This window comes from Dipodomys spectabilis, unplaced genomic scaffold (genome assembly GCF_019054845.1).
Source record: "Dipodomys spectabilis isolate Male_0828 unplaced genomic scaffold, ASM1905484v1 ptg000096l, whole genome shotgun sequence".
Taxonomy (NCBI): domain Eukaryota; kingdom Metazoa; phylum Chordata; class Mammalia; order Rodentia; family Heteromyidae; genus Dipodomys; species Dipodomys spectabilis.
The window spans coordinates 842,020-868,609 of record NW_024870773.1 but is presented as its reverse complement, the minus strand read 5'-3'; the positions used below and the strand labels follow the sequence as shown (position 1 = coordinate 868,609).

The 26,590-nt window shown below is 50.2% G+C and overlaps 2 protein-coding genes across 2 annotated transcripts in view; one reads left to right on the top strand and one right to left on the bottom strand.

Moving 5' to 3' along the window:
• The first annotated feature begins 499 nt into the window (after nucleotides 1-499).
• Nucleotides 500-3,840, top strand: LOC122113164 (cytochrome c oxidase assembly factor 6 homolog). The gene is made up of 2 exons (XM_042686124.1): nucleotides 500-851; nucleotides 3,503-3,840. Exons 1-2 carry the CDS (start codon nucleotides 708-710, stop codon nucleotides 3,593-3,595), a joined length of 237 nt encoding a protein of 78 aa, XP_042542058.1. The 5' UTR covers nucleotides 500-707; the 3' UTR covers nucleotides 3,596-3,840.
• Nucleotides 3,841-5,085: 1,245 nt separating this feature from the next.
• Tarbp1 (TAR (HIV-1) RNA binding protein 1) overlaps nucleotides 5,086-26,590 on the bottom strand; it is a 37,858-nt gene continuing 16,353 nt past the window's right edge. Inside the window, exons 12-30 of the mRNA XM_042686286.1 lie at nucleotides 25,695-25,867; nucleotides 23,237-23,334; nucleotides 20,445-20,606; nucleotides 19,097-19,308; nucleotides 18,215-18,479; nucleotides 17,938-18,126; nucleotides 16,395-16,585; nucleotides 16,162-16,233; nucleotides 14,151-14,271; nucleotides 13,141-13,251; nucleotides 12,732-12,881; nucleotides 12,163-12,249; nucleotides 10,906-11,102; nucleotides 9,426-9,507; nucleotides 7,756-7,927; nucleotides 6,785-6,973; nucleotides 6,511-6,635; nucleotides 5,680-5,816; nucleotides 5,086-5,420 (exon numbers count right to left, since the gene is read on the bottom strand). Of these exons, the coding sequence (XP_042542220.1) occupies nucleotides 5,231-5,420; nucleotides 5,680-5,816; nucleotides 6,511-6,635; nucleotides 6,785-6,973; nucleotides 7,756-7,927; nucleotides 9,426-9,507; nucleotides 10,906-11,102; nucleotides 12,163-12,249; nucleotides 12,732-12,881; nucleotides 13,141-13,251; nucleotides 14,151-14,271; nucleotides 16,162-16,233; nucleotides 16,395-16,585; nucleotides 17,938-18,126; nucleotides 18,215-18,479; nucleotides 19,097-19,308; nucleotides 20,445-20,606; nucleotides 23,237-23,334; nucleotides 25,695-25,867 (2,923 nt within the window). The 3' untranslated portion in view covers nucleotides 5,086-5,230. The remainder of the gene's footprint in view (nucleotides 5,421-5,679; nucleotides 5,817-6,510; nucleotides 6,636-6,784; nucleotides 6,974-7,755; nucleotides 7,928-9,425; nucleotides 9,508-10,905; nucleotides 11,103-12,162; nucleotides 12,250-12,731; nucleotides 12,882-13,140; nucleotides 13,252-14,150; nucleotides 14,272-16,161; nucleotides 16,234-16,394; nucleotides 16,586-17,937; nucleotides 18,127-18,214; nucleotides 18,480-19,096; nucleotides 19,309-20,444; nucleotides 20,607-23,236; nucleotides 23,335-25,694; nucleotides 25,868-26,590) is intronic.

Genomic DNA, 26,590 nt, shown 5'->3' with positions numbered 1-26,590 from the left:
GGACGCACGTTTGTAATGGGCCAGCACTGCAACACTAGGGGGCAGCAGGGGAGGACGTTTCTTGGCGGCCTCGCAAAGTGAGCCAATAGCCTCCTTAGATAGCCAGAAAGGGGACGGGTCGAGATCGTCTGCACCAATCACAGCGGCGCATGCAAATTAAAGCCGGCCGGCACCAGTCGCCAATGGCTGCGGGGTCGTCTGGAGGTCACAGGACGTCGCGACCCGTGGCGCCGAGCAAGTCCGACGAGTATCCCAGTCAGCACTCCGCTCGTCCCCGGAGCCGAGCTGCTCCGCGTGGACGCGCGGGCACACGGGGGCGCTGAAGCCCTGGGGGAAGGAGCGAACCTCGTCCCCTGCGAGGCCCCAGGCCGCCCGGGCCCTCGAGAGAGGGCGCGGCCATGACGGCCGACGTCATGAGAAAGCGGCGGGTTCCCGCCCACCGCCGCCGCCGTCACACCCCGCGCCGCCAGCCCCGCCCTGGATGCCCGGAAGTCGCCCGGATGTGTGAGGACGGGGCCGGAAGTCTCGTTTTCGCGGCCCGGAGAACGGTGTCCCGGAAGGGTCCATCCCCGCCGTCTCGCCGTGCGGCTTTCCCGGCGGGGTAGTGGCGGGGTCGGTGGCGGCGGCGCGCGTCGTCGGGGCGGGCGGGTCGGCCGCAGCTCCTCCGCCGGGGTCGAAGCGGACGTGCCCGGCGCGGCCCCGCGGGCATGGCGGCCCCGACCATGAAGGAGCGGCAGGCGTGCTGGGGAGCCCGCGACCACTACTGGCGCTGCCTGGACGAGAACGCCGAGGACGCTGCCCGCTGCCGGGCGCTGAGGAGCTCCTTCGAGGCTAGCTGCCCGCCGCAGTGGGTACGTCCGGGCCCTCGAGGGGCGGCGCGGGCCGGGGGCCGGGAGCCCGCCGCCCGGGACGGGGTGGGGACGGCGACCTGCGAATTGTTGGCCCAAGCTGGTGTGTGACGGCGCGGCCCCTCTCCTGCCGTCCACACACCTTCCCGCCCTCCTAGCGTCCCCCGCCCCTTCCAGCCCCCCCGACGTCCCCCCACACCTTCCCGCCCTCCCTGACATCCCCCCCACTTTCCCCCTCCTTGACGACCCCCACACCTTCCCTCTCCTTGATGACCCCCCACACCTTCCTGCACCCCTGCCGTCCCCCCATACCTTCCCGCACCCCTGCCATCCCCCCACACCTTCCCGCACCCCTGCCGTTCCCCCATACCTTCCTGCGCCCCCATATTCCCCATACCCCCCCTCAGACTCCCTCACACTCCATCCCACATTCCCATCCTTCTCATACCCTACCCCTCCCCGACCCCCTCCCTCTCCTCACACACCTGGGGCTCTGGGGCCCTGTTCCTACCATTCCAGGTGGTGTTTTCTCCAGTAACAACTTCCTGGAATCCTTGCCCAGATGGCACACTGTAAAGGCTGGAGTTGGTCCAGGGACATAGTAGCAGTGTGAGGAACAGGGGAGTCCTAGGGTGCATGCCTGTGATAGCAGGCGCCGGGCTCCACCCACCCTTGTTTTCACTTAGTCCTGTTGGGTATAGTTCTGCAATAGGAGCCAGGCCTCAGGTAAGCAAAACCATTGACCAAGATGAGGCAGTGAAGGGACTCACATGTCACAAATAGGTCTCTGACAGTACTGTGTGAACAGTAATCAGATGAGAAGGGTTGAGGACCTGGGTGGTGTACTGCGGGGAAAGCCAGCCAGTGCACAGTGAGTGGACAGGTATAGGAGGCTGAGGAGCACACCTGCAGAGCCCAAACCCAGTGTGGGAAGGACCTCGAGTTGTCGACTAAGCAATTAGAGGTGCCGCAAACATGAGGGCATGGTGCGCGCCTTCATGTGACAGCTGTCACTGAGATTGATGAATAAATTGTCATCAGGGAGATCACACAGTAGAGGGACGGAGGGTCTCCCACCGAGTGTTACAGGATTTAAGGGAAGGTTGGAGCTCTCACTGTTCTGACAGCCTTAGAGTAATGCATAGTTGTGTAGAAAGAGGTCCTGGCCAGTTCTGGGCTGAGAAGTGGATCCCAGGTTCTAAGTTGAAGTTCCATCAAGTTAAAGATTGAATTTCATAGTCATAAATCTCATTCTTCAAGTCATTGGAGTTCAGGCTTCCCCTCTATGAATGTCCCTTAGATCTTCTGAGAATGTTTCATTCTTACTGAATGAAATAACTTGTAAAAAGCAAGGCTAGAGGTGCGGCTAGAGGCAAGTGGTAGAGCAGATAGGCCAAGTAAGCAATGCAGAGCAAGTATGAGGTGCTGAATTTGGCAAAAAGAAAGATTAGCAGTGATTCAGAGGAGGATGGGTACAGCATGCCCTGGGAAGAATGCTGACTACACCATTTCCCATGGCCTCTGGCCTGACCATCTCAGCAGCCCAAGTTGTCTTTTCTCCAAGCCCTACTGAAAGAGCCAAGGACTAGAGCCTGAGTATTACCAGGTGTTACAATCTAGTGCTCTGGTCCCTCAGTGCAGATGTGTAGCACCTCCCTTGCCTTGTGTGTGAGGCGCTCAGATTAGAGACGCTACAACAGTGTGGTGGCTAGCACATATACATCTTGCTTGGCTTTGATTTGCTACTTCTAGGATTTTATATGAAGATACACTATTTTTTTTCCAATTCCTTAGGATAATAGGATATAAGTAAAAATAAGTGTTTAATATTCTGGTTTTACCATGAATTAACCCTACATATAATTTTAAGTATATAAACACTTATCAACACGTGTTAAAATTGTATGATCCACTGAGCATTTCCTTGCCCTTAATTCTGGAAAAAGTCTGCCTCCCACATGGCACCTCCATAGCAAGGTAAAACTGAATGTGACTTATGTTGAGATACAGTGAAAGGTGTCACTCTAGAAGTTGGGTGGCATTGTGGGAAAAGCACGTCATCTGCAGTATTCAAAATAAAGGAACATGAAATAAGATCTGGATTTTGGTGAGCAGTATTCATGGCTGTAGTTGTTGACAGCAGTGGAGACTACAGCACGCTGTCTCTCAAGTTGTGGATGCTCACACCTGTGTGTATGGATGGTATAGGTCAACTTGAGTAATGGCTGTACATCCTGAGCTTCATGGTTTTCCCCATTGGCGGTCTTCTTGGATTCATGCATCCATGGATACCAGAGATCTGTCTGTCCTCCTGTGTGGGTTCTGGGTAGGACAGACACCAGAGATGTCACAGTGATAAATTACAAGACGTGTTGACCATGAACAGCTGGGTGTCTGGATCTGAAGTCTGCTTCCCTGTCCCAGCTTTGTGGACTTAGCTTACAGGCAGGCCTGTGTGCGCACAAGTCTGGTCCTCAGGTTCACTGGAGGTGTAGGAGGGCCAGCTGGGGCTGGGCTCCCATCTGCGGCCCCTGCAGCTCCAGAACACAAATCACTTCTATTCGTATGTAATTTATACCAAGGAACTTAAGTTTGTGCTTTTACTTATCTATGCTGCACATAGCTCACCCTGCTGTCAAATCTTGTCTCAATAGATCAAATACTTTGATAAAAGAAGAGACTATTTGAAGTTTAAGGAAAAATTTGAAGCAGGTGAATTCCAGCCTTCAACACCACCTTCAACGTGAACTTCCCACGGGGACTGAAGTGATTCTTTCTGCTCATTCAGAGATGTGGTGCCAATTCTGGAGCAGTGGTCACACGACTCGATTCCTATCAGCGCTGCGATCTGTGTAAGGCACTCGGGAACTGAGATCACCAAGGAACAGAAAGAAGATGCCCATCTTTCAAATGAACTGAAGAATAATAAATATGCTTAATCGTCATCTAGTAAGAAATTTAAGAAAAAAATTAAAGTCTATTATAAAAACAATCATTTCCTTTTTCTGGAATGGGAACAAGAATTAGGCAAATATTTGTAGTTGACACTTAAGACACTGGGTAGGTTGTCATGTACGCTGGAGTTTGGATTTAAACAAAAACAGTGGTGCTGGATTGGCGTTAGAACTCTGTGTCAGAACCCCATGTGGACAGGCGTACATGGGCGGAGGGGACAGACATGAGGACTCCTCACCCCGTGTGTGCACAGGGCCTGCAGTGACTGCAGCAGCCAACGCAGCAGCAGAGAGCCATGCAGCTCCAGTTCGTGGCATCTAGCAAGGCTCCTGGAAGAAGGCAGGATGAGCTTGGAGCATCACTGTGTAATGTAGAGAGAAGGTGCTAGGAAATCATGCCCTACCGAAATGATAGGTGAGGACACATCTTTCCATTAGAATTCTTGCAAGTGTAGAGGAAATGAGTGAGGTGGTATCACCATTAGAACACCACTGTTATAGCTGGTGCCTGCACATGGGAAAGCCAGAGGACAAAGCCTAAGTCAGTGAATTCTATCTGTCCCAAGGATCTCCCCTAAAATAGTAACTAATTACTGTGGTAGTCTTGAGACACCCCAAGTACCTTGCTACCTCTCCCTGTAATGGGTGCTTTCCCTCCCCTGTGTGACTGGGCTGAGTGGCACTGCTAACTGCAGATGGTGGACACACACCTGGCATCCTGGGTCTATTTGAAGAATGAGGTGTAAGAGCAGTTCTGGTCCTTTGGGTGTGCGTTACAGGTATTATTTGTTATCAGACCCCTCGTGAGCACAGGTGTGGGAGAAATTTCATGACTTTAGAATTAAGCGTTAACCCTTACAGGGAGCCGGCCTGGCACTTTGCCAAATGATTTTCCAGGACGAGAATTAAGAGTGCAGAGCATGGAGCTGGGCCCTGCAGCCAGACCTGACCAGTGTGGGCCAGAGACAGCTGACCCCTGAGAGAGCCACTCAGGACCTCCCTGCTAACTCTGGGGACCCTCAGGGTAAAAGTTGTCTGCCCAAAACTAGTTTGTAGGAAGGACACATTTTTTTAAAAAAACGTTTATTTACACAGTTAACATTTCTACTAAAAAGGCATTCCAAGTTTGCTAAGTGTTATTAAAAGGCAGAACAGGCACCAGTGGCTTATGTTTACAGTCCTAGCCACTCAGGAGGCTGAGATAGGAGGACTGAGGTTCAAAGCAAGCCTAGGCAGGAAAGTCTGAGACTAACCACCAAAAACCTAGAAGTAGAGCTGTGGTAGAGCTCTAGTCTTGAGCAGAAAAGCTCAGGGACAGTGCCCAGGCCCTGAGTTTGGCCCCAGGACTGACACCCAAAAGGGTGACTTGCACAGGTAAATAAGGCACGAGAAAGGCTTTGGTATTCTGTCCTCAGACTGAGTCCGGTCTCAGCTGGCGCTCTGCTCTGGGGTGGGAGGGGCATGCCCAGCCTGCCTTGCCCACTGCCGCGTGTACTCCCAGATCAGCAGCGCCGCGCTCACGTGCACGTTCAGGGACCGGACCACACCCTGCTGCGGGATCTCCACACACACGTCCAGCTGCTGGATCAGCCTAGCCGGGATCCCTTCCCGTTCATTTCTGTAGAAGAAGAAGCCGTCAATTCCCTCACACCACAGGCTAGTGTCTTCCCTTCTATTCTTGGAAGGTTTTAATGAGAACCAGTGTGATAGGTGAAGTAGCTAAGCTCCAGAGGTGTGAGAGCAAGAGGCTGACGTGCCTGGCTGTCACCAGAGCAGCTTGCCGGTGAACTGAGGAGAACCAGATTCCACTAACGGCCATCTGGTCTGGGTGACCACATGGAGTCTCACCATGGGACAGGCCCCGGGAAGCGCCTCACCCTAATAGGAGCACCGACTTCTCGGGGAAGTAGTACTGGTCGAGGCCTGAGCTTTGGGCCGTCTGCTCCGCTCCGATGATGGTGTAGCCTTCTGACTTTTTCTGCTGCAGATAATCAACCAGCTGTGCTGGCTTCACCTTGGCAGTGGTGTGAAAGGAGAGGCACGTTAATGAAACCCTTTCATGACAGCTGTTTGGACTAAGACCAGGGCAGTGACAACAGAAACTAAACTGTTTAAACAAGAACTAAATGTTATTCAAAAGAATTTCCCTCAACATCAAAGATTTCTAAGAATCATGCCTAAATAGAGGTATAATAGTACACATTTTACTATCTTAAAAAGAGCTACATGATTGATGGTTTCTAAAAATACAAGAGAAATGCAATAAAGGAACCCAAGAACAAAGTGAAACTGTACTTTTGGGGCAGTACTGGGATTTGCACTTCCCAGGCAGATGAGCCACTCTGCCAGCCCTGTAGTGTATTATTTTTAATTTACCGAAGGCTGACTCAGCCAGGTGCTGCTGGCTCAGACCTGTAATCTAGCTATTCAGGAGATCTAGAGAACTGAAGCTCACGGCCAGCCCAGACAGAAAAATCTAAACAGATTTCATCTCCAAAATAACCAGCAAAAGGCCAGACTGGAGGTGTGGCTCAAGTAGAGCATTAGCCAAGTAAGCCAAGTAAACTCAAGATCCTGAGTTCAAACCCCAGTACTAGCAAGAAGAAAAAAGCTGAATCCTTAAAATTATTACAGAAGGCCTGGTCTAGAAAGATAGCAACCATGCCAAGTATTGTCACAAACAATTTAGTGAAGCTTTTCCTACCCACCTCCAGGAGAGGAAGCCACTGTTCTGCTGATACGCTGAGGTGTTGAAACTGTTTGTCGTGGACACACTGGAGGCTGCCCACCACTAGCGCCGCAGCCCCGAACACCTCGCAGGTCCGGCACAACCCTGCCCGGAACAGCCGTGTCACCCCGGGCACCCACCCACGCGAGGCTGGCTGTGTCCCCTCTCCCTGCAGCTCTCCAGAGGGCGAGGCATGGGCACAGCCAGAAAGGGTGATGGAAGGGAAACAAGCTTCCTGGAGACTACCACTTCACCTCCTAAGTTGGTGGGCTTGTCAATGAGAGAGGCCACCACAATCAGTCTACCCACAGCCTTCCCAAGCCGGGCAGCTCGGTCCTGGGCCTCAACTTCCAGCTCTGCATCCAGGGCGCTCAGTCTCCATGGGATGATCTTCTTCTGCACATTGGTCCCCTCCACCTGGCTGTCCTCACCAGCTGGAGAGCCTGGCAGGGAAGGGAAGCAGCACCAATGTGCAAGAAGGTTTAGTGGCTCAGAACAAGATGACTTCTTTGGGGAAAAGTATTACTTTGAACTCGGGGCCTCATGTTTGCTAGGCAGGTGCTCTACTACTTGAACCACAACTTCAGGTCTTGTGTTTTTGCCTACACTGGTCTCCCAATCTGTCTCCAGTATAACTGAGATTACAGACATGCACTACCATGCCCAACTCAATGAGATTTAATTGAATTTTAACAGAAGAGCTTTACTTGGGTTCCAATGTGTCATTTTTAACAGTAATTTTTAATCTTCAAATGGCTTAGAAGCATGGGTGAAGTGGTAGAATACCAGCCTAACAAGCAAAGCCTCCAGGGCTCCCAAAAAAAAAGGGAAGGAGGGGGAGGGTTAACAGCACAGGGCAGGCAGAGGTGGGGATGGAGATGGAGGTGGAGACAGACGACTGCGACCAAGAGCTCCACTCTGCTCCTGAGGACATACAGGTGTCAGTTTGGCCATTCAGAGAACTTGTAATTTACAGATCTACCTAGCAGAACAAATACTAATTGATAATCCTATTGGAAGGAGAAGTTAGTTTTATGTAGAGCAGATTCAGCCCTATGAAGCTTTCTGCAGCAAAGTTAACTCACAACTAAAAGTCCTGCTCCGAGCCACGCTGTGAGCTCTTCTGCCCCCTCTCTACCCAGAGGCAGCACGTCCAGGTCAGTGCTAAAGTGAAATTACCAACACCATTCTAGGTCACTGAAATCGCTGAAGTGGAGCGTCTCACCTGTATCCTGCTGAGAGCAGTCTCCTGGACTTAGATCCTGGAGCAGAGTCCGGGAGAGGTACCACTGGGAGCCTGCATCAGATGGCACGTCTGGGAAGCTACAAAATTTGCCAAGGGATAGCCACTCCTCCTCCACCATGCCCGACAGCCGCGGGAGGGTGTAAAATATGGTCTGCAAAGAGAATTGTGCTGAACATGAGGTGCAAGCTAATTATGATTATGGACTCTTTCCAAGCCATGGCATCCACTCCCTTACATGTGCCCCCTCACTCCTCATCAACTCTAAGGAACTAGAGGATTCATTCAGGGAGTCCTGAGAACCCCGGGGGTCTATGCGGGCACCTTGCCTTTATGGAACACCCCACTGTGCTAATATAGTAAAGCTCACTCCTCAAGGGAATGTGTCGTTTTCTAGTGAGGGACACATTTGGGTTAAAAGAAATTTGCCCACAGCCAGACTACCAAACATCTCCATGAACAATGAGCACTCACATTCAAGCTCCTCTCACCACCCTGAAAACTCAGAATCTGAGTTCTTGCTTAATTTTACGATTTGCCGTGTGACTGGGTGAGCCATGTAACCTTTTCTGGCTGTGTATGTGTGAGAGATCCTGGACTTGAACTCAGGGCCACAGACACTTTCTTGCCTTGGCTGGCTTTGAGCCACAATCCTTAGATCTGAGCCTCCTCAGTAGCTAGGATTATAGGCATGAGCCATTGTTTCCAGCTCAACTCTCTCATTTTTAATGGAAGGATAGAACAAGATTAAACAGCACGAGAAGCTGGGAGAGCATGAAAGTGCACATCTATAATCCCAGCCACTTGGAGGAAGACTGGGAGTCTGAGCCAACCGAAGCACAGCTGGCAAGAACAAAACACAAGCTCTGATCATATAAAACATTTCAAAATAGACTCCAGGAAATGGAAACGAGGTTTTTTTTTCTTTCTTGTTTTCTTTTTGTCTTGTTAGTTCATTTGTCTGTCTTTGAGAGACAAAGGATGAACAAAAATGTAGCAGCAGTACTCACGGATACTACGTTGAAAATGAACTAAACTTGTGGGGGGACAGGAGGATAAACTAGGAGTGCGCCAGGTGCAAGTGTACACAGCCTTGCTTTTGTGCAAGTTCTTTACAGGAAAGTTCTTGATCAAATGCAGCCTGTTGTGACTAGAGGTGAGAGAGGAAGCACTATGCTTCATGCACACTTCAGTGAGTACACACTGAATTAACTTGTATCAGGTGTAGTAAGGGTTACGGCTCTCAGTCATGTAAACACTGTTATGGCTGGTGAGGTGCTGTTATTGGCCGCATAATTTTTATCACCCAGATCCTAATGTGCCATTAAACAAAGGGCCGATCTGTCCGTTGACAGTGGGCTTCAATACAACAAAATCTCCCCTTTACAAAGGTTCTGTACAATCTGGTCTGTTAGTTAAATCTTCCCTTCTGGTTTACAGACACTGCCAGAGAAATACCAAGTGGAAATGACTAGCCAACTTTGTGCTTAGGAGTGAGAAAGCACTTTGACAAAATTCACCAACTTTACAATGCTCTGGGAATGTAGGGGGTGGAGGGTGGGGGCTGGCCATGGACTCTGGGCAGTGGGGGAGAAGGGAAGTCTGGGGTCAAGGACTCCGGGAGAATCTGTACACGACCTCCACTTGCCTACCTCCAGGCAATAGTCCTCCAGCGGGTGGAACCGTGCAAAGAAGAAGTGCTCCTGGATGCGCTGCCAGTTTCTCCTGGCATTCCTGCGGATGGACGGACAGAGGGACAGCTGGGCTGAGGTGGGGGCTCTGGGCAGGAGGACGCAATCTCTCATCCTAATGAGGTACTGCCCCATTTCCAGAGATGTTCACCCTAGGCTTGTACCTGTCTCTAATATCCACATATCTTCAATATTTCACTATTTTTACTTTTGTGAGAACTGTGGACAAACCCAGCCCCCAACCTCCCAGGCCTCACCTGCAGGGAGCCCTTCATGGGGGCTCACAGTCCCCAACCACGAAAAGTTCACATCTTGAAGTGAAACTCAAAGTCGAAAAGTGAAATTAAGTAACTGTTTTGAAGACACAAAAGCCAGTAACTCAGCAAGCCTTTCCCTCAGCCATCTGTCTGGCTGGGTGTGAAACTAAAACCCAGTGTGGGGGATGCAGATGCAGATGTAGCCTGTGGCCTGCCAACACCAGGAAAACTTTGGGGAGGAGTCCCTAGCTCTGCCTGTCAGAAGAGCTCTATGTCCAAGAGGGAAAGCCATTACAGAAGTAACTAAGCTAGGTGCTGGTAGCTCAGGCCTGTAGTCCGTCCTAGCTACTCAGAAAGCTGAGATCTGAGGATCATGGTTCAAAGACAGTGAAAGCCTGTAAGACTTATCTTCAATTAAGTACCAAACATGCTAGAAATGGAGCTGTGGCACAAGTGTTAGAGCAGTAGCCCTGAGCAAAAAAATCTTGGGGGACAGCGCCCAGACCCTGGGTTCAAGCCTGAGGCCTGGTATGCTCATTTGTATGTGTGCATGCGCACTCATCCACTGCCTACCTGTCTGTATGTACAAACACATGCTGCTTGTGTGAGCCCCTTGAGAAAAACATCTGACATTGATTCATGTGATTCTCAAATTCATGAACTCCAGCAGCCCTGAGAGGCGATTAACATAATAAGCAGTAGGAGACAACGCCTTGTAGACAGGAAGGTACGTTCAGGTGGCAGCAGAGGCTTGGGGGAGGGGGGGTTGGGGGGGAGGGCGGGCATCCCACACTATGAGACTGCACAGAACCCTCTGGCAGCCTCTGCCTGCTTAGCACAGAGCTCCTGGATAAGTATGTACGAACTTTCCAGAGAAGAAAAGGCATCAGTGGAAGTGGTGTGGCCAATGATAGGAGAAGAGCAGCCCAGGGAGCCGCTCGGTGGTGCCAGGGGCAGAGAGTACCTGCTGCAGCACAAAGAGGCTGCCAATAAGCCAGCAGTCATCGTGGGAACGGGGAGGGGCAGATTCACAACAGATCGGGGGGGGGGGGCAGAGAGCAGGAATTGTGACAAATCTGCACCCCAAAGACAGCGGCTGGCACTGGGCTGGCCCGTAGCACAGTGACGCCCAGGAAGGAGAGAGGCCAGCATCCTCTCACTCCTCCAGGCTGGGGCATCCCTACCCTGCAGCATGCAAGCTTTCTGCCTGGCTGAGGCTGCACTCGATCACCGAGGTCCACGCGGCACACTCCTCCACACCCATCGCTCGACACAGCTGCCAGACTTTCTTGAGGGCGACCAGTGCATACAGCCGGATGCTAAAGTTGTGGCTGAGACACCACTGCAGGGCGATGGCAAGGGCCTGCCGCAGCGCGGGCTTCTGGAGAGAAAGCGTCTCTGTGTCACCAAGGACCAAGATGGATCCAACCGCGGGCTGCGCCAGCGATAGCCTGCTGATGAGGCGGAGGGCTCCCATGCTCCCTCCTGCAGACTGGCTCTCAGGTCTGAGCCTCTTCTCAGCACTCCTGGGTCAGCCCCTTGGACAGGCCTGAGTGGAGCCAGTGCCAACCTCCTCCATCTCTCAGTGCCAACCCTGGGCTGCCAGCGTTAGCAATGTCCCGGAGAGACCCAGCTTTTGGTGACCTTGTGGTCATCTCAAGGTCACCACGCAAGACCCACCCCACCACCCCACCCTCATCCTTGATTCTGAGCTCCTCCTGTCCTTGTCAGCGGTCATGGGGCCACAGACAGTGAGGCAGTATCCCTGGGTCCCCTCCTGGAACCCTGGTCCCTGAAGCCTAGAGGATGGACGGGAGGGCCCTTCAGAGAGCTCTGCAGCACACACGTGACCTCTTCACCAGTGCCTACCACTCAGGACCTTTGCTGTGCCCCAAGGGCCAAGCACGGCATTTCACCTACACTACTTTCAATCTGCACGGTTTGACAGCATGGGTTTGTCCTTCCAATGATCCATCTACTCCCTAACAGGGAGGGAGGCCAGCTTGAGCACCGAGGCAAGAGGATGCCTGTCCCGAGGCAGTGTACCAGCTGGCCTCCTGTGCTGTGCCCCGGCCCCGGCTCTGCCAGGGGAACTCTTGCCTGGGCCAAACTGCCCTTAGGCGCGGCCCGGTTGCTCACCCACCCCTCGGGCCCAGGCCTCCTGTCACCTCCAGGGGAGGAAGGGTTCTCTCCAGACCGCTCCCCTGTGGAAAAGGGTGAGATGACACCCACCTCACCACTGGGCCCAGTAAGACAAGTCCTGAAGATCCCAGTACCACGTGCAGGACATGGTGAACCCACGAGTCCACAAACTCGGGCAGACTGACATGCAGGCAGTGCTGATGTCACCGTGTGTTTGTGTCGGAGGTGCATCATGGCCAGAAGAGAGGAAAAACAAATCACAAAAAATATAACGAACACCCTGCACATTCCAAACTTACCTTTTCTGGAATATTCTGAATGATGATGCCCAAATGTGACAGGACAGATAAAAATGTACAAACGCTTGTTTTCAGTTTTTCTTCACCCTGAAAGAGGAGTTGATAGACAAGAATTCGAGCCACTTTCTGAGGCCCGGGGCTGGATTCTGGAAGGCAGGGGCGGGAGGCAGCCCAATTGAGGCAACCATGATCTGCAGGGACCAAAGCAAGCAGGAGGAGGTGCTCCCCTCAGTCAGTGGGGGCCCACGAAGCACCCAGCAGTGCAGACACAACAAAGTGCACAAGAGCCCCGTGCATCTCCTGGCTGTGGCTTCCTCAGGGAGCCCATGGGGTGACTGGAGGGGAATAGGGGGCCCAGTGGTGAGGGAACAGGAGAAAGACAGCAAGATGAGTAAAGGCACAGAGGCAAATAAAAGGCAAGTGGGCAGGGCGCAAGGATGCATGGTCCAAGACAGCAGGGTAAGGCTCCGTTAAACACATAGGCAGACCAGGAGCCAAGAACATCTACTAAAGTGACATAGTCAAAACCATTCCCCAGTTCAAAACAATACAACCATTTCCTTACTTACAGATGAAAAGCAATCCCAGAACTTTTGAAGAAACTGAGGGAATGTATGGAGCAGCAATATGATAACCCATTCCACAGAGTATTTTATGGAAGCCTGATTGTTGGTGAAGCCAGCCTGGAAAATCTTGTCAATAATTCCACTCAAGAAGTTCTAAGAAAAGCAAAATCCATGCATTGTTAGGGATATTTTTAACTGATTTCAGTGAAAATTAGCTGAAGTGAAACCATGTAAACCATCCTATAATGCCAGCTCAGGGTCCTCAAAACATCTCAGTAGCCCCATGGCAAACACAAAAATGTAATTTTTTAAGCAGAATACTCTATTACTTTTAAGACAGCATGTGAATTTGGATGGCATGGTTGGTTCGTATGAAGAGATATGCCAAAAGTGTGAGGAGGATGACTCCTACCTGGTCCAGTCTGGGGAGAAGGACAAGCAGCGTCTGCCATATGCGGTTCTTCACCCGGTGCTGCAATGAGTTCTCATAGTACCGAGTTCTGGACGTGGACACCAGCTCATCCTACAGGGAGGGGGGCTGGGTTAAACTCTCATTCATGACTAGTGAGAACAAAGTGAACACCACTTTGAAACTGACTGGCTTCACCTGGGCACAGAGGCCTTCTCTCCACTCACACAGGAGAAAAAGATAAAGAATGATGACTTTGAAAATCTTTCAGAACACCAAGCCCTAAGCTTGGGATGGGGGGGGGGAGGGAGAGATATGGTGGGGAGACAACACAGGGACTTCCCATGTATACCCCCATCCTATTTGGTTGCAATACCCTTTGTAATTTGACAGGCAGAAGGAAGACACCAAGTGGGCGGCGCAGTGCCACCTCCAAACTCCAGATGGCAGCATCCTAACCCTGCCTTCAAGGCTCAGCTTCAAGTCCTACTAAAGGGAACAGAGCCACACATGGCTTCACCCCCTTTCCATCTCTACTAGGATGTAACAAACTCACTCTTCAGACAGCATAAAGTCCTTTATAAATGACTTAGCAGGCTCAAAGAAATCTAGTTGCCCGTTGCCTCTGAATGGGGAGCACCATCCTTAAGCCTTCCATGACAGTACACTTATGGGATGACACGTGGTACGGCACAGCAGGCAGCAAAGCCCCAGGTGGGCTGCTCTCAGTCCCAAACTAGAGGGCAGCCCTCACACTGCCATTTCCCAACCCTTCCAGATTTATTTCTTTTTGGGTTTTGTTAGCACTGGGGTTTGAAGTCAGCCCTGTTAAAGTTCTTACACAAAACTGTAAGGATCTGACACTGTAGATAGTTACTACTAAGACATAACTGAAAATATAGAACAGCAAATTCATGTTTTCTTCTGACAGTTTCTAGCAACACAAAAAGCAAGCTCTGGACAATGACTTCTTAAAAGCAAAAGTAATTTAAAGTAAAACAAAGCATATTTACTTTATCCAATAACTTGATTACAAGCTCTTCCATAAATGACCTGTGGGAAATGTTGGAGCCATCCAATAAACATAAGAATTTGACAACACAAATTCTCACATAACAGTCTTCTCTTCTGGTGCTAAAAATACAAAATTATAAACTATGTTAGTACATTGTAGAAAGAAAAAACACACTGATTACCAGTTTCAAAATACAGCACCACCCCCCCCCCACCCCCCCACACACAGAGTCTACCACTAACCAGATCACACTTCACAGGAATTCTGGATGTAGGAGACAGGAACCCCACAACAGGAGAATGTGGGCAGCAAATGCACAAACTTGCCCAGGCCTCTGACCCCAGCTCCAGGACTGCTCAGAGAAGACAGGCAGAGCTCTGCTTGCTAGGGGGCTAGGGATGCAGACCAAGCTCCACCCTGCTAGGGGGCTGGAGGTGCACAATGAGCTCCATGCTCCTCCCAAACGCCCTCCCTAGGAGCACCCTCTCCCACCCAATTAATTGCTATTTCAACTCTGACAATGCAAAGAAATGTTTTGATCTAGCTACGAACATCTATCTGTCCAGCAGAAATTGAAGTTTCTGGCAAGCAGCCACTACAAAATGTCACTTTTCAAAGAAAGGGTGCCATTGTCCAAAAACAAATGTACTCTTGATTTATGTAACTGTAACCTCTCTGTACATCACTTCTATAATAACAATAAAAAATTGTCATTTTTATTGCAACAGCCAAAAGAAGAAAACACCCCACAATTAACAATGAGAATTATGCATACATTAAATGAATTTCAGAGAATTTCACATTCTTAGAATAAGAAATGCTTTTGTGACAGGAATACATAGTAATACAATATCCTAAACACTAAGCCCAGAATATTCATTTTATCTTCTTTGTAACACACACACACACACACACACACACACACACACACACACACACCTTTTGAAATTGAGATGAAAAAATAAAACGAGCAAAACATTATTAGACAAGCTCCAAAAGCAAAAAAAAAGCTATCCTCAAAGTCAAACCTTACAGCCTGTCACCAAAGTCACTGGCTGCAGATGGATCCTTTCCTGTCAATCATGCTTCGGTAAAGGGGTTTTAAAAAACAAAAACCACCAGGTGCTGGTGGCTTATTATAGTCCCACCTACTCAGTAGGATGAGATCTGAGAATCGTGGTTCGAAGCCAGCCTGGACTGGAAAAGTCCATGACTCTTATCTCCAATTAACCACCAGAAAGTGTGAAGGAGAGATATGGCTCAAGTGGTTGAGTGCCAACCTTGAGCAAAAAAGCTCAGGGACAGAAACCAGGACCTGAGTTCAAGCTCCAGGTCAGGACTGGCAGGGAAGCAAACACTATAGAACCTACCTACAAGGAGAAGCTATATGCATGTGCAGCACATGGTTCGTTATTGAATGTCAATGCTGCATAGTGCACTCTGCAGCTGGTAGAGGGGCTGAGGAACAAAGTGCCTGTGCTGAGCTCCTCCCCAAGGAAGAGGGTGGGGATTCAGGTCTCCAGAGCCAGAGCCTTATTTATATGGGACCTTGCACGACATTTTGTTTTGTACTTAGGTTAAACTCGGCCTCAGCATCGCTAACCCAGTGCTCTAGAGCCATGCCCCAATCCTTCTGCATTTGTAGTTTGCTTTTTAGGTAATGTTTTGAGCTTTTGCTCGGGCCAGCCTTGAACTGAGATCTGGCTATCTCCACCATCTCCAAGTACCTGGGATTCCAGGTGTGTACACAGACCACACCTGGTGCATTCTTTTTTTACGTTCATTCAATTTTAGTAGTGAAAGAGATGAAGGAAAGGTATTATCAAGGATTATAATTCTTACTTAATATGCTTTTGAAGGTTTGCTATAGTTGCAGATGTCACCAGTGAACACTGCTTAGGTCTGACAAGTGCAGAGTGTCTGCCATGTGATGTCAGAACTGGAGTCTCTCTTCCACACAGATACAGGGGTGCAGCCAGGCACAGGGAGCACTGCCACGCCACACTTACCTTTCCATGACGACATTGGCCGCACAGGCCGGTCCCAGGCTTTCTATGAATGTCTGGACATCCTGAATAAGTCTTTACATTTTAAAAAACATGAAAAAGCATCAGTATGGAAAGAAAACAATGAATATCCCAATGTTAAATTAACTAACATTTGATGCCCTTCTCACTGAAGGGCTCACAAAGTAAAGATACCACCCTTACCAAGGGAGACAACTGTAATACTAGCACCTCACCTTTGATCTCGGCGGAACACAGGTCCAAACACGCAAGCCTCCAGGACAAGCTCGCAGTAACTTTTGGCCACCGACAGAGATCCCCGGGACGCACTGGCAGCCGACAGAGCCCAAGAACGGCAGCAATGAGTTATCAGCACGTTGAAAACGCCTGTTTTCACAGCTGACATTTCAATGACCTTGTGCATGATCTAGAATAAGTACAGTGATCATGTCATCCTTTGACAAATGTAGTTTTTCAAAAAACTTCCATGCTGCTAAAAACAGTTCAAATAGCTTCAAATGACAGTTTCAATGTGACTATAAGTGGTCTAAAAATGTAAAATTCATTACTGAGCACAACTTTGCAAAGACGATCAATAATCAGAGCAGAGATTTTTTTTTTGTCAGTCCTGGGGCTTGAACTCTGGGCTTGGGCACTGTCCCTCAGCCCTTCAGCTCAAGGTGAGCACTCTACCACTTGAGCCACAGCACCACTTCTGGTTTTCTGGTGGTTCATTGGAGATGTGTGTCACAGACTTTCTTGCGAGGGCTGGCTTTGAACCATGGTCCTAAGATCTCAGCCTCCTGAGTAGCTAAGGTTACAAGCATGAGCCACTGGCGCGCAGCTAAGCATGGATTTTTTTTTTTTAATTCTTAGTAGTGCCATTAAGTACAATGTTACTGATGTATTTACAGTGGATATTCACCTAGAACTTCACAAGCCATGCAAGGGCCAAGGCAGCAGGGTGGAAATAGGACATGCTGTGCTACATCTTGGCTTTCTCTGTCTCCCTCAGGCAGGCAGGACAGGTCTCTAGGTACCTGGGGCAGGTAGGGCCTGAGAGGCGGTGCAGCAGGGTTACTGGGAGGAATGACTGGACCTCCATCTCCCCATCTGGCCCAGGAGGCGAGAGCCCCCAGGTGAGGCTCCTGAGGGAGGGGTCCATGGTAGGGGCTGTGGATCCAGGAACTCAAGTCTCAGGTAATGTGGCATATTTGCATGCTGCCTTCACACATGCACAGTCCCTTTCTCATACTTCCAACCTCCTCAAGATGATTTTCTATGCCTAGAGAAGTCATTACCCACTGTTTAGGGAATACAAAACATTTTTCACATGCGATTTTCTGTTTGAATCTGTCAATATGGAGGACTGACCTTGAATATTTTCTCCATGTAAGAAAAACCATGAAGCTCAGCTTCATAGGGCACAGGCAAGGGGTGTGTGCAGTCTCTGGGGACACTGGTCCTGCTACACGCACAGGGGCACCACAGTCCGGCTCCATGCAGACACCATGATCCCACAGGAGGAAACCCAGGTATGCACACAGCTGCCAACTGCACTCAGAGTTGCCAATTCACAGCTGCCAATCAGCAACTCACGGTTTTAGACACCGCAAGAACCAAACATGCTGGTGTGGGTATGTGACAGGCTCCCGCGCATGCCCTCCTTCCATGCCCTCCAGCATGAACGGGGCGACTGAACAGCGCAGGCAGCAGCCCCTCACCAAGGCCACCTCCTGGCTGCTGACCACGGTCACATGTGTGAGCAAGGGCACTCACCTCCTTTACTCTCAAGTAAGCCCGGCCCTTGACTTTCGCAGCAGCAGTAAGAACTTTGTCATCAAACACGAACTGAACAAAAGCTTTCAAGTTAGGCCAGAAGGTCAGCTGAGTGTTGCTTGAAGATGACGTAACCTTCCAAGCCACGTCGAAGGACTCTGCGCAGAGCGCTTCAGAGGAGGTCAGGAGCTGCAAGGAGAGCAGGAGGTGCTAGTTCCATGCCAGGAACTCCCCTTCCCCAAGGTGCCAGGCACCAGCCTGCACTCAGCACTCTCACCCTGGGAACTAACATCTTCATACAGGAGAACACAGGCAAGACTCGGTCAGCAGGCAGGACCGCCAGCGCATCCAGTGCGGCCCGCAGCGTCCCAGCTGGCATCTGGACAGCGGGGAGAGAGGGCTCTGGGACATCGCATTCTGAGGCAGGTATGAGGGTGTGGTGATTCTTGAGCAGGAAGGAGAGGCAGACCCACTGGTCATGGATAAACTGTGCGACTATCTTCCCCCATCCTTGTGATGATAAAGGGAATTCCTCAGAATAACTGAAATAAAAAGTGAATTGTTTACGCCATACTTACCCACATTTGTCTCCCCTTCCTTCACACACAGCACGCTAAGAAAGAGGAAAGTGCTGCGGTCTGCATGGTCTGCCTCAGCAAGGCCTGCATGGGGCTTCACTCCTGGGCAGGCAGTGCTAGGAAGGGGTTGGTGGGAGGGGCAGGTCTGGGGCAGTGCCATGAGTTCTTGCTCTGGAGGGGATGGGTATGGCAGCCACAGGAATGGGCTGGAGGCTGGGTAAGTGCCCACAGGAGCGGGCTGGTGCCGGCCAGGCTGCCCCTCTCCTGTCCACTGTGCCTGCTGCCCGTGTCTCCTCACCAGGAGGTGAACAGGGCCGAGCAGATGCCAGCCCCTTCTTTGGGGATTTCCTATCTCTAGAATGGAAAACCACGTTCTATCTACTAATACATAAACCTTTTTTCCAGCTACCCAGCGACTGGAGCTTTCACCTGACAAATGTGGCTCAGGCCAGCAGGCTTTGGACAAGAGCATGCCATCGTGCTCCCATCCCAGAGAACTCCGCCTCCCAGACTCTGCGAGGCAATGACAAAATCCAAAACAAGACCAAACCAACCTTGTCACAGGGAAGCCCCTCACCCACCTGCCGCCTCCTAGGGAGCACGTGCTGCTCTGCTCCTCCACGCAGGGCTTTTGCAGTGTCTGGTTAAGCGGAAGAGCAGAAAGGAACCTGTCCACAGGCCCAGCACCGAGGGACTCCGGCCGGAGTGCAGGCTGCTGGTTAGCAGCCTTACAGACAGCGGCCAGGGCAGCCATGCTCACCGCTCTCTGGATCTGACGAGCGAGCATGGGCTCCTGAGAGGACACAGAGAGATGCTTTCCTGCAGACCACGTCTGCACGGTGGGGACCTGACAGTCCAGCATCCCCTTCCTCCGCCAGCTACGGAGCGTGGGGGAGACAAGGAAACCAGACACACGCCACACCGTTAACTCTACACACTGGATTTGAAGTGGGCTAAGAACTAGCACCACAGACTAGTCCTTAGAGCTCATGCATGTTCAGAGAGCAGCCTCTTCTAGTTCATACTACCCTAGAATGGAGGCATGTTTAGAAAAGAAGGCTCTGGGTTAGAAACAAGTCTTCACCCAGCTGGGTGTACTCTTGGCAGTCACAAGCTCAGAGGGTGAGATGGAGCTGGGGCTTAAAAAGCTGGGTGTGAATCCTAGCAGGAGCTCCCCACCAAGTGCAGGCATGCTGTGCCCAGACTCCACACATAGAGAACCACAGGTCACTGTGAAGACAGAAGCAGAGAAGAGCAAGAGACAGCAGAACACAGCCCAGGCAGAACCTAGAGGCAACCAAGGCAGAACCTAGACACAGAACCTAGACAGAACCTTGACACAGCTCTGGCAGCACACATGCACACACACCAACACAAGGAAAATGGAAGTCAACCCTGCTAACCTAGGTGGGAAGAACAGAGTAAGGAAGTAAGGACCTGCAAGAAAACAGAGCCTCCCGTGATTCAGGGAGCACTGTGGAGGGGCTCCATGGTCTTGTGGAGCCCGGCAGGGGCAGCGCCCTCCTGGTGGGGCCTGTAGGACGGAGGCTCAATGAGAAAAGTGGGTGGGGGGCTGTGGTAAGGGCCTCCATGTCCCCCAGTGGTTCTGGGAGCAGTACGGAGCACTGTGGTACTGAGAGGAAGGGTGGTGGGTGATGAGGACGGAAGCTGCGTCCAAGGGCTGCACAGAGAGGGCACTGGTGTTGGGCTCATGAGAAGGTCTGCATGGGCAGAGGGCCGCATGGGCAGTCTGCCTGTGTCTGCATGACGGTGTGTGGGATCTCCACATGCTGCTATATGCTGTGCCAGGCACCTCAGTGCTTGCAGTGTCTGAACATAGCACTTCCACAAACGTGCTCTATTGTTTCAAGGTATTGTGCGGCAACAGAATGTGCTCCACATACCCTGACAAAGCCATGGGCGGCTTACCTGTCCACTGTCCATCTCCTGAAGATGGCGAATGCAAGCGTTCTCCAGAGGAGGAACAATTCTGCAGACGGGATTGCCCCTTTTCCACCCCACCTTCGCATGGAGGGTGGCGAGCCGGGTGAACACTTGCAGGTATAGCTGGCAGCGGTCCAGATCTGCAAGCTGGGCAGACACAAAAACCTGTGAGCAAGCCATGGGCCAGAGACTCCACAGCTCAGTCCAGTTTGGGCAAAAGTTAGAAGAGATCCCGTTTGAGCCAACAAACCAGGCACGGGAATTCACAAGTGCAATCCTGGCTACTTGGGAGATGTAGGTAAGAGGTTTGCATTCTGAGGCTGGCTCTGAGCAAAAATGTAAAACACTCTGAAAAATAACCAAGGCCAAAAAAAAGGTGTTGTGGCCCAAATGGTAGAGCACCTGCCCTAGCAAGTGAGAGGCCAAGTCCAACCCTTACCCACCCAAAGAAGCCACTGGTGACAGCCACCTCCACAGCGGTCAGGCCTGCCCTGCACAGCCCCTCCTGTGCTCACACCCCTGCTCTCAGCACACAGTTCATTTCTCACTCGCATCATCTACCCCACACCCATTAGGAGACTGGAGGTGGCGGGAAGTGTGCAGCCCCGATTCTGACGCCCAGGGCTGGATCACGATCCCAGCACTCACCTGCCTCTGCCCCAAGCCCCTCAAGATGACAGCGGCCCAGCCTCCCAACAAGAGTACAATCTGCCAATATCCCACGCTAACGGGAGGGGAGGGGCAGAACCAACTGGTCACAGGTGCTGTGACTCATAAGCCCAGGTGGCTGTACCAGTCACTAGTTTGGGGATCTAGAGCAAGTGACTTCTTAATCTCTTCTGGGCCTCAGATTTCTGACCAAGAAAATGGAGTGATAATCTGTCCATCACAGGATTTTGAAAGACTTAAGGGGGAAAAAAGTACCCTAATTACTATGGTATGTTGATGGATCATTACCAGACTGTGGGCCTCCTAAGACATAGTGGGGCACAACACAATCCCAGCACCCAGAGCCTGAGATAGGAGGACCATGGAATTCACTGTAACCACAGCACCCAGGAGCCTGAGACAGGAGGACCACTGAATTCACCACAACCCCAGAACCTGGGAGTTCGAGACAGGAGGATCACTAAAGTCAAGGGCAGCCCTGACTACATAGTGAATTCAAGGCCAGACTGACTTACACAGCAAGACCTTGCCTCAAAACACATCAGAAAGTCCAGGAGAAAAGGAGGAGGTGGGCATGCAGGCAAGAGTGGATGACCTGCAGGGGAAGCCCTCATGAGACCAGGGGATAGTGCCAGGCACCTGGCTGTGGCATTCAGGGATGGCCTGGGAGGCTGAGGGCCAGGTGGCCTCTGGTCACTACACAGCGTGAAACGGGGCTACTGCCTGCTGGTTGTGTTCTCTCTGGGAACGAGGGGGGGAGGGGGAGCCACTGCCTGCTGGGAACAGGGCAGGGGGTGGGAGGGATGGGGAGGCCCATGCTGGTCTAGTCAGGACGGCAGAGGTGACAGGTCCTCCATCTACAGCCCAGTGGCCTGGCACCAATACCCCCAAAACAGCCAGGGACTTCAGTACATATGACAAACGAGGACTCATTCTCCTGGAGAAACGCAAGTCATTGAATATGGCTCCTCTTAAAAGCTATCACACTCTTTCACTGCACTAAGGATTCTCACAGCGAACTTATCAGGGCAAATTTTTACAACAATTTGAAAGTGGCATATAGAGGCTGAGCTTACTCTTCTATATTCTTTGTAAAGCCTTAGGTGACAGTAAGTGTTTACTTCCTTAAGCAATTCTCTGCTTCATACTCTGAACAAAAATATTTGGGTTGTGTTGAGTGTATTATAAAGTGGATTCATTATACTTCTGTTTATTTTGTATTTTCCCACAATCTAAAAATAATATACTGAGAATAATAAAATGATCTTGGAGCAAAACCTAACAAGAGTTTGTGGGTGTGATGGGACTGCAAGCTAGAAGAGAAGCAGGGTGCAGCTGAAGGCTGTCAGTCAGTCTCCCTACCCAACTGCCAAAAGTCTTTCAGAAATTTTACACCTGCTTATGTGAGCACACAAATGCACGTAATCAGGCTTTCAGACAAAACTTCTCAGGAAAGTTTATCTTATGACTTTCTTGACACTCTGAGCTTTAGAGTTCTTCAAACAAACTGAATTAACACACAGGCTGTTATTTCAAAGCCTTCTTCACACTGGGCAAAGAACCAAGTGAGGAATGCCAAGAGAGAGAGGACAGACCACTGGCAGCGCACTGTGTGTTTACCTAGCGTTCCTTCCCGCCCCAGCAATCACTGGTGGGGCAGTAAGTACACCGGTCCCCAGCCTGCTGATCAGAACCTCTGTGGTCTACAGAGCTGAGATGCACTGAAGAGGAAAGCATCAGGTATATCCTGTCATCTGAAACTTCCAAATCCTGGGGAGTGGACAGACGTACAGTTGTGCTTTGTAGACAGGGAAATGGACTCAGAAGAGCCACGTAGTTCCCCAGGCCACAGTTAACTACAGAGTAGAATGAAAACCAGGAGACTCAAGTCAGTGGTTCTTTCTACTGCTGACAGCTCTTTTTAAAGCCATCATCGCATTAAGGTCATTTTTCTTTTCTTTTTGTCGGTCGTGAACTCTGTGCTTGGGCACTGTCCCTGCGCTCTTCATCTTCAGTTCAAGGTGAGCACTCTACCATCTGAGCCACAGTGCCACTTCCTTTCTTTTCTAATACAGTGACTGACTGATAGGACAAAGGAAGCTACTTACACTCCACAGCTCATCCACAGTGAGTCTCCTGAGAATGAACTGGGCCACACTCTCTGTGGCGGGCAGGATGAAGTTCTCCAGAAGGGTAGGCACCTCGTCTGCGGGGAGAAAGTGTTTCACTGGAACACCAGAAGAGACATCTTTGGCACAAAGTACATCTGAAATTCTGGGACATCTGTGGTAGGTCCTAGGGCAAATCACTTATGAAAGTGAATTCCAGGAGCACAGTGGTCATCACTACACAGGGGACTGGCTAAAAACATCCAGCTCAAGCTCTGGTCCGCTCCCCTTCTCCCTGGCTACAAAGATGAGGCTGACAGAAGGTGTGTGCAGCTATGTGCAAGAAGCGACTGACAGACTAGGACAGCTGAGTGCTCGCCGTGTGCTCACTGACTGACAGACTAGGACAGCCCTGTGCTCACTGACTGACAGACTAGGACAGCCCTGTGCTCACTGACTAACAGAACAGGAAAGCTGCATGCTCGCTGACTGACAAGATTTCATTCAGGACAATTAATCCTTGGAAAGTCTGAGTGGAAAAGGACACAGAAGACTGCCTACAGTAACACACCATTTCCATAAATGCAAGAAAGGTAAACAACAGGGCTCGGTGGTAGAGTGCTTGCCTAGCATGCATGAAGCCCTAGGTTAAATTCCTCAGTACTACATATGCAGAAAAAGCTAGAAATGGGCTGTGGCTCAAGTGGTAGAGTGCTAGCCTTGAGCAAAAGCAGCTCAGGGACAGTGCTCAGGTCCTGAGTTGAAGCCCCAGGACTAGCAAAAAAAAAGAAAGCAAGCTCAACATCACTGTTAAACCCATGCCTACAGTCACCTGACCTTCCACAATGGTGCCAAGACCACTCAACAAGAAAGGAGTCTTTTCTGTAACATGCTTTATCTCCATGCAGAGGAGCGAACCTGAGCCTTGTTGAGAACACACACAAATGTCAACTGGAATAGCTTAGAGGCTTAACCCTAAGGCCTGAAGCCATGAAGCTCCCTCACTTCAGGCTCTGCACTGAATCTCTACACATGACTGAAAAAGCGCAAACAACACTGTGCAGCCAACAGGACTACTGGTGGGGCAGGGGACAGTCCAGGGCTCCCAGGATCCATCATGCAAATAAGTGAGGTCTGGAGACCAGCAAGGCAGAGCCCTGGGGTGCTGTGCTGCACAGCTAAAATGCAACGCGTTCTGGTGACAGGAATGGTAATGGGGGAGCGTGAGGATGGGGGAACACCTCTAAGGTCATGACAGCGGTGATGGCTTGGTGGGTGCAGACTTATCCCTAAACTCATCAAGCTGTACAGGTTCAGTACTCACAGCTCTCCTCCTCCTTCTCCTTCCTCTTCTACCTCTTCCCTATTCCTCCTCATCCCTTATCCTTCTCCTCCTCCTCTCTTCCTCCTCTTCTTTTTTCCTGGTCCTGGGGCTTGAACTCTGGGCCTGGGTCTGTCCCTGAGCCTCTTTGTGCTCAAGGTTAGCACTCTACCATTTGAGCCACAGCGCCACTTCTAGCTTTTTCTGAGTAGTTTATTGGAGATAAGAGTCTCACGACTTTCCTTCCTGGGCTGGCTTTGAACTACAATCCTCAGATCTCAGCCTCCTGAGTAACTAGGATTATAGGTGCAAGGCACTGGTGCCCAGCTATGCCATTTCTTAAACTCAGAGAGGACCTGGCCCAGCACTGAAAACACTGAGCAGTGATAGTCTGTCAAATGTGTCCCCATGAATGCCCCTCGGGACCAGAAAATTCTATGCTTTTCTGTTGTGTTCACACCATCTGTTCTCTACCATTATAAAGGTACCACATTTGGAGCTACATTTAGAATTTCATAAAGATACTGGATTCTAACCTTACCAATAGCACTGCCGGGCCTAGACTTAGTGACAATAGGCTCTAGAATTCCTACATGGCAACATTTTTAACACTGCAAATGTAACTGGTCAGAAGGAAACTGAGAACTAAGGTGTATTTCCCCGACCTGCCCTGCCCCCAGATTCTCATCCTTAAGGACTAGCCTCAGCTGTTTTTAAGTCTCAGTTGAAGAGTGAGTTTGGTGAGTCCCTCTAGCTGCTGGACTTCCTGTTTGGAGTATCTTCTGCTCCAAAGGAGCTCGGGGATGAGAATAGTTAAGGAGAAGCATGAGTTGCTGCCTTTCTCACATTTTAACATTCTAAAACATCCTGACTCATGACAGTCAGAAATTGGACCCTGTTACACACTTGTGATCAGCAGCGATTATCATAAATGGTCTGGAGATGAGCCAGCATGATTGAAAACGTGACAGCAATCAATGCATTTAAAGCACCTCTATTGCATTCCCAGCACAACAGAGATGCTTACACACTGGGCTACAAGAACAACTTTTCCTTAAATGTTGAGAGCAGGAGTTCATCGTTGTAAATATCAGCCAAATACTACAAGAGACGCCCACACTAACAAGACATCCTCACCATCCTGGGAAGTGGGACCTCTCATGGTGCAAGTGTGCAATAGTGTCAACAGCAGCTGGAGGCATCGGTCTGCCCTGAGCAAGGGCATGTAGGCATTGGTACCAAGCTTCCCCAGGGCGTCCAGCAGGGGGTCTAAGAATATCCTCAACACATTCTGGGTCCTCCGCTTTTCACTAGGTATCAAAAGACACATCTAAGTCAACCATCCCAACAGCATAAAGGAATTACTCCCCAGCTACGATCTGCCATGGAGTCAATTACACAAAGTTATCTTAGGGACACCCAAAACACCCAGCATCATGGGCTAATGCTAGAGAAGAAAGCCCAGCAAGCCCACCATGTCCAACTCCCACACCGGGGGAGGGAAAGCCAAGACCTTGTTTGTACACACATTACACTACTGAGATCCGGCCTCCACAATGTAGAAGGACAAACGGATGCCAGAGACAGAAACAAGGTGTGTGAAAGCACACACACAAACACCACAAAACCCTAAAGATGCAGAACTCACAACCATTACTATTATAACTTTACCTAAGAGATTTGATATGAATCAAATTAATTACATGATTCATCTAATGAAGTTGCTTACTGCAATAATCTGGTAACAATTGGTCTGCTTACACTCTGGAAATATAAATGAGGTTGCTCAATCTTGTTTTAAATAGTGAATTTTACAAAGGAGTAGATCCAGGCAATGTTTGTCTAAGCTTATAAAGGAGTTAGGTCTTGGACGGTGCATCTAATCTCAGGAGAGTTAGACCCTGAAAGTGTCTATCTAATCTCATGTAATCTTATGCTAGGATTTTATCCATCCTTCTAACACTGAAATAAAATCAATGACTACTGTATCCTTCTCTAATCAATATTAAATTGTTTATCATTTAATTTACTCT